Source organism: Tetrao urogallus, assembly GCF_951394365.1.
Source record: "Tetrao urogallus genome assembly, chromosome: 4".
Taxonomy (NCBI): Eukaryota; Metazoa; Chordata; class Aves; order Galliformes; family Phasianidae; genus Tetrao; species Tetrao urogallus.
The window spans coordinates 20,372,784-20,380,507 of NC_136817.1; the positions used below are offsets into that span (position 1 = coordinate 20,372,784).

General features: G+C 46.8%; 1 protein-coding gene across 1 annotated transcript in view; it reads right to left on the reverse strand.

The window, feature by feature from the left end:
* The window catches only part of WWC2 (WW and C2 domain containing 2), a gene marked incomplete at both ends in the record, with an annotated part of 84,090 nt that extends 77,337 nt beyond the window's left edge, over positions 1 to 6,753 (reverse strand). The window contains one exon of the mRNA XM_079534902.1: positions 6,623 to 6,753. Within this exon, the coding sequence (XP_079391028.1) occupies positions 6,623 to 6,753 (131 nt within the window). The remainder of the gene's footprint in view (positions 1 to 6,622) is intronic.
* Positions 6,754 to 7,724: the final 971 nt, after the last annotated feature.

Below are 7,724 nucleotides of genomic sequence, written 5' to 3' on the forward strand. Positions count from 1 at the left end.
GACTATGATAACAAAAGAGAATCAATAGAAAGCTTACCCCTATCCTGGACTCACTCACAAAACACCAGCAGAGCAGCTCTCCAGAAGAGATCCTTCCCCACTGGCAGCCAGCTCTTAAATAGGTCTAGGAGGGGTGCAGCCAGGCTCCACCCCTTCCAGCAGCACAGGTGAATTGCCTTCAGCTGTGCTCCTCTGGCTGACTCATGGCTCGCCTCAGGTGATCCATCAGAGGTTCAGGCCGTGACTCAGCACTTCCCATACACCATGGAAGACATCCCAGTATAGTTCTGCTTTTCAAATGAAGACTGAAGTTGGATTTAATGAGTTGAGAAAAACAGCACAGATACACCAAAGCAGGTCCAACCTGTGGTACTGAACAGTGGTAAGTTCACACAACAGGAGTTGACTTTCCCAAGACAATATATCTTTTTACATATACAAACAATTACTTTGAATACGATAAGTATTCAAAGTTGATGATATAAAGTTGCCTTTCTTCAAGTACAAACAGATTCAAGTTCAAAGAATAGCACCTGATTTTGTTCTATGAGATGCAAATGACTCAGTTGGCAGAATATGTTCATATCACTCACATACTGCCTCTAGCACAGAACCATAAGCAATCAAAACAACTGTCCCTCAAGAAGCTCTTTGTTATCCTTTTAAAAATCAAGAGCTGGGGATTGACTTCATCAGGTAGGAACTTCACCATTAATGATTGTTTAATACAGGAAAATTTCACTGGAAAAGAATTGAGCAAAGCTCAAAGAAGTGCTACTTCAAATAAAATAAAACAAAAGCATAAAAAAGAAAAACCATGCAAAAAAAAAAAAAAAAACAACAAAAGGAAAACCATAATTTCTCTATCAGTCCAATTTTCAGCCCACAGCTGCTTCTTCCAAAAGAAGGACAAGTCAATTTGTCCACAGACAACTCTCTCAAACGCATCAATGAAAATGAGCGGCTCCCACTTGCTTCACACAATAAAACACTCAAAGCCTAGAGTAATATCATCATTTTGCCTGCCTATTTTTACTGCAAGACACTGCTTGAAGGGTGAGATGCTTCACATTTGAGTTTAAAACAAATTTTATAAGTAATTAAAATAAAACGTAGTAAAATTAGAATTTCTAATCTGCTTTCACACACGGTAAAAATCAACCATTCATAAGCACGTTGTCAACAGAGGCACAAAACAGAATCTAATTCTGGAACCATGCAGTGACAATTTATCTTGGCTTCTAGAGTCTCACAGTAACAAACACTGACACAGTCAATAGGAAGTTTGTAATATCATAAAAAAAAATTCTTACTAGCTGAAAAGATACTTAGGATCAACACACCTGTGATGGGTGTATTGCTGCTTCACAGCAAAGCAAAGGTGAACACAAACACACACTGAAACCAATGGAGAAACTCAGCAAAGAAGTGGACGTTATGAACACAGTTCCATGGCTGATGAAGTTGATCTACCTGCTTTTTCATCTCCGCAGGAGTGCTTTCCCCTTCTGCCCCATCTCTGGGCCTGTCTCCTTCCTCACAGCAGCACCCGTGTCCCTTCAGTGAAACATAACACTGATCCTGCTGGAAATAACTCTGTAAAAGCAGGGGTTTCATTTCAGCCTAATCATCTCCAAATTTACTGTTTATCCCCTAAGTTTACTACTGGTTGGCAAGGCAGGGGCAAGTGAACAGAATCACAACAGTCCGGACAGAGGAATGCATTACCCCTCTGCAAATTTTTGCACTTCTTATGCAGGCTGCTCTAATAAAGACTTACATGACCCAGCTTAGCAGTTCTAGAATCTCAGCATTGTTTCCATTTACTTCTGTCTGAAGATGTGTCACCATGGCAGTGCTGCCATGTGCTGGTCTTCTATTACTTGCATGAATATTCTTCCGATTTTTAGTCACGTGTATCATATAAAAATTATGAAATCACAAATATCTGTAACAATTTCCAGATTTAAAAGAGTCAACAACAACGAAACCCACCTAATGAAATTCAGTTTGTCACCATTCATTATAAATTTTAGTAAATGAAAATAGGGAATCCTCTTTTCTTACTCGTAATTATAACCTTAATAACATGCCTAAGCAATGAATTTTCACCAAAGGCTTGAACACAAGTTATTCAACTGGAATAAGACAAGAACTAACATAACCTGAACAAATACTTGAAGTTGTAGGCAATTTGTCCTATTCGGTCACCATACAGACCTCTGTCCTTACAATGAAAACTTACTTTGAAGTAATGGCTGTGAAGGAAAGTCATTTTCCTTTCTCTGAAAAAAATAAGGCAGCTCTGAAGGGCTCCTTTGTTTAACCACACTGTAAGAGGAAAACATCTCTAGTAATCAGCTCAGCTCCATTTGAGAGCGTATTTTCCTCCTTGTGTACAATTTCTCATTAGCTATGTCTTACATTGTGCATGAGAACTACCGTAATATTATCCCCTAAGTCAAGATAGGTTGTAATCGAAATAGCTGTAGTAGGCAAGCACTACAGACGTGGGTCTGGGTAAACCACAGTCTAGACCACTTGCCCCATTTTACGTAACAGGTCACAGTCCTTGGCTCTAGCAGCGGTACATACTTTGCACACATAAGCAAATATCTGCAGCATTTCCTGACTTGTTAACTTTACGTGCTCTGAAATGAAAGATATGGAGCAGCCCTATCACTTCCAGAGAAATAAAGAAGTGTTAAAGGAGTTACCGCACCATTTTCACTAATGCTAAAATCAACAACACGTAGCCCCAGGCAATTGGCAGACTGGTTAAAAAGCCCACATACCAACCACTACGTAGTTCAACGCTGTCTGATGCTATCGCAGCTACGCCAGCACAGCAATATTGGAATTGTGCTTTACACTGGATAAACAAACAGGGGTGTCAGAAGTTCAGACACAGCTAGTCTCTCATTGCGAGTTCAGAACTTGCATCACGGGTTTTATTTTGAATAAATAGACATCAATTAAATAAAAGCAGTTCCCAACCTGTCACTGAAACTAGAATGAGATACCAGGTTTCACATGGGGTATGCACATTCCTGGACAGACAAGCAGACATGAACAAGCTACGCGGAGTTAGGCAGATGATACCACAGGCTGAAACAAGGCAGAAAAAGACACTGGAAATTACAAATGAGGGAAAAAAGAGACTGTCTGATCCCACCACACAGCTGCACAAGTGGGACACCCCAGTTGTACCTTACATCAGCAGTGTTAAGATTTGCACTCAAAACAGAATAAAGATCCATCCTTGCTCAAGTGATTTCAGCACCGTCCCTTCTCACAGCTTCTGATGCTCACCAGACAGGAGGAAGCAAGCTCCACTGAGACACGAAGTAACAAAGTGTCCTTCTTCTCTAAGGGAAAGGAACCCAACATTTAACTGCTGTAGTAGTAGTAGGCAACTACTGAAGCTCTAATTTGGACGGGCAACTCCCACCCCAGTAACTGAAACCCATGACAGAAATGGTAGAGTTTTCAACTCCCCAGAAGATGAAAGCAGCAATGGAAACTTCATAACCTGTCCATGTCAGCACTAAGAAAGCTCTTTCAGTCTACAAGCAGCAAAGCTCTGGTTTCTGCTCGTCCATGTTTCTCATACATTGCCTTGGCTACGGAGTTAGTGGATCCCTCAGAAACATTCTCAGACAAGCATACTGTGAATGATTTTAAATACATCCATGTATTGGAAGCCATTCCTTCCCAGTGGAAAGAGAAGTGGAGACAGAAAATGTTGGCTTTTTTTTCCATAGCAGCCCATTCCTTGACACTCCAACGTAAGTGCAAACAAGCATTTAAACAAAGACCAGTTGCATCTGCAGAATTTGTGATGTGGTATTCATTTTAGAAAAGATATCAATATAGCTACGTATTTTATGTCAGCGACGGTGAGTAGTGGAGCACAGATTATTTACTATGCAGAAACCAAGACCTGAGAAGCAATAACATCCATATACTTAGTGAAAAAGTTGCTGCAACTCCCACGTTCTCACTGTTATGTCTCCTCTTCCTCAAACTTACACCTCAAGTACCCTCCCATTTCAACCATCAGTCTTCAGTATGGTAGCCTAAGAGTTTGCAGAGAGCAATCACTATTGAACAGAGGAGAACATTTAAAAACTGCAGCACTCCTAGAAACACACACGTCAAATCACTTTTGCCCTCACAAGTGTGAGCTTCTCTAACATCAGTGGGGTTACTCAGAGAAACGAAGAGGGCAAAAATGAAAACTGAGCCTCAAGGTTGAGGCTGATGTGAGATTTTCTTCATGTTGTACACAAAGGTGTCATTATAGTAACAGACTAAACCGTACACACAGTAACATGTACAGTCAGAATGTCTAGAAAGCAGATGAAATAAGTATGGGTAAATAATAAAAAAACCACAACTTTTTCCAATAAGCTTTGGAATACGGTATTTTCTCTTTCAGTTTATTTCTAGACATGACTATTTCATACCTGTAACAATGAGAATCCCAGTTGTTCTCAAATACACCTGCTGACCCACAGATACGTGGCAGAAGTTTTACAGTGCAAATATTGGCGGCTAGTACTTTCTAAATCAAAGTGGATTTAAAAGTATCTTAAAACATCAAGCGCAACTTTTCTATGTACAAATATCCAGGGAATGCTGTACCATAAAAGCAGAAGAAAAAAATATCAATAAAACCATACCTCTTCTACACTTGCTTTACCAATGAAGGATTTTAGGTCCACAAGTACTTTAATTTTTTAAGTTTTTAATCTTCACCACAGAAAGAACTAAAAATCAAAGCCCTGAAGTATGAAACCGTTTTCAGTCTTACTGCAGAATGCATTACCTTCCTTTGACAATTTAAGGGAAGTTTCAGTACCAACGCAAAGCCAGATTTTACTGTATTGACAAACTTGGAAGATCACATCTCAGTTTTACTGACAGCAAGCCCTCCTTATGTTCTATGGTTTCAGAATGCGCATTTTCTAAATACCTGGGAAATACAAAGGACTCTCAAGCAAAGCCTTCACAAGACTTTCAAACAATTCTTTTTCCAAACCAGGTCACCAGTACAAACAGATTGTAAATACAGGTACTGTAAATACAGGTAATGTAAACTGCAGATTAAATGGGCTTGTCAGTCTCCTGCGCAGGCGATTCAAACCTTCATGATTGAGCAATGTACACTAAGTTAGGAATTCCATAGCACAAAATCCCTCTGCTTATTTTCCATGACTGACAAGGGTAAGCAATTATTTCAAACACCATGCTCTCTCAAGAAGGTCTCCATTTCCTTAGTTCTCATGACAGACCATCGAATCTGAGGACTTGATTTCTCCTTCACCTGTAATCAATGCACTAATGAAACAATATTTATCCTGTACCTATAGGATGGCAAGCAGACCACTGCTACTCAGCCACGTAGTCTAGTAATGACAGCAGAGACTCAAACTTTACCACCAAGTATGCATACCCTTGAACTCTTCAGGGCCAGAGAACCCGTAGAAAATAATTCTATATTAGTGCATTCCTGGCTCTATTATAACAAGTACATTCTCAAATTTCGCTTTTTGCTTCACCTCGATTACAGCGCCTCACACTCTGCTTTGCAAACAGAAATTCAAAGTTTAACACCGAGTAATTCTTTAAATACGCTACTTCTTGAGACGGGAAAGCGAGAACTTTTTTATTGTCCACAGTAAAAAGAAAAAAATCAATGAGTCAAAGACGCCAATTTATCACAGGTGTAATAAACAACACCGTCCCGTACACTTTACCGCCTCACTAATATTTACAAGGCATTTAAATTCCTTTGCACTTGAAAGCACGTTAGGCACGAAGTTCACCGCGGCTGGAATTTGCTGCCGCAACAAGTGTGAGAGCGGAGCGGGCCTGCACAGCGCGTGCTGCCTGTCACCGCTCCCTCCGCGAGCCGCAGGCAGCGGACTGCTCACCGCTCGGAGAAACACAAACCCAGGCTCTCATTTATAATGTAGGACAGCTCGTTCCAAGCGTTCGTAACGCCTTCTGTAAAGTTTCTGATAACTCGAATAGACCGCTTTTAACATTATTTCCGTACTGTGTATATCAACACAACACGTACACGAAGTTCTCTCTTCCAGTTACTTTCCAGGAGCGCTGCGGCCAGAACTCGAGGCAGGTACCCGGGCGGCTCTCCTCTCCGCACGGCTGGCGGGGCAGAACCGCGGCAGGACCCGCCGCCCGTCCCGACCGCCGCCGCCCCTCCCCAGCTGGAAGACCGGCTGGAAGACCGGCCCCGACGACTCAGGCGCTCGCAGCACGCGAGCCGCCCACGCCGCTCACCAGAGCGTTTTCGAGGCGAGTTTTGCCCGTTTCAGCCTTCAGAGCTGGAAGAGGCTGCGGCTAGCGGGGGGCTGAGCCGTGCCGAGGCCTAGCTGGCACGCGAGGCCTGCGGCCGCTTCCCCGGCAGCGCGGCGCTCCTCGGGCTGGGACGGCCGGGCGGGAGGCCGGGGGTGCCGCGCGGGGGCGGGATGGCGGCCGGCCCCGCGGCCAACTTTCGTACCTGTCGGGCGGCCCGGCCGCTCTCGGCGCCCGCGGCCAGCTTTCGTGCAGAGGTCCGCGGCCGCAGGCCGGCAGCACCCCGCCTCGCACCCACCTGTCCCTGGGGTCGATCCAGCTGGTCTGCTTGGTGTTGTGGTCGATGTAAAAGACTTTGCCGTCGTAATCCCTCGCCTCCTCCCAGCCATCGGGTAAGGGGAGCTGCCCATTCCCCGCTTTCCTAGGCATGGTCGGCCGGCGAGGGCGGCTGCTCCATAGGGACGGAAAGAAAGAAGGGAAGCGGGAAAAGCCCCCACCCGAGCCGGGGAGACGGGGAGGGGGCTCGCAGTCGAGCCCGGCCCGGCGCCGGGGGACGACGCTGGCGGCAACCCGGCGAGCGCTCCTTCGCCGCCGGCTTTCGGCCCACCGTGCCGGGGCTGCCGCGGGCGGGCGAGCGGGCGGGCGGCAGCCCGGGTCAGGGTTCCCGGCGGAGCCCAGCTGCCGTCTGGGCGCGGGGAGCCCGGCTGAGCCCCGGGCAGCTGCGGCCGCCGCTCATTAGCATGAGATTAGCATCCACCTCATCTGCATGCACATTCCTCCCGCCGCATTCCTCAGGATTAACCCTGCCGGCGCTGCCCCGCGCCCGCGGGACGGGGGGAAACCCGGGCCCGGGCGGGGCCGCGGAAAAGGCACGAACGAGTCCGGCGGAGGAAACGGGGGCGGGAGGAGAAGGGCCGAGGCAGGCCTACGGCTTCCACCGGAGCCGGCTAGGAGAGGAAGGGGGAAAGCGGAGCGGGGGGCGGCGTGCGGGCTGCGGGAGGCGAGGCGCGCCCGGCGCTCCCTTTGTCCGCGAGGCGCCGTCAGGCGGCGTGGCCCGCGGCCCTCGGGGCTCTCCCGGCGCGTCCCTCCCGGCCCGCGGCGGCGCGGGCGCTGAGCTGCGCGGGCGGCTCCGTTCCCGCCCTGCCGCTCCCCTCTGAGCGTTACTCGGTGCGCGCCGCCTGAAAGCGCTCCCCTGAACTCTCTCTAAAACTCCGTTAAAGCTCGAGGGTTGGTAGAAAGACTTCGGTGCTTAACATTTTTCCCTTTCGCTCCAATTTTGAGCTTCTTCTCTTGAACTCTGAGAGGACTTTAAACTTTTCGATCGTTTGTTTTTTACCAGAAGCGCCGGCAGGGAACGTGCACGGACTGTGTAGGTGCCCTTCTGGCCTGAAAGACAGCCG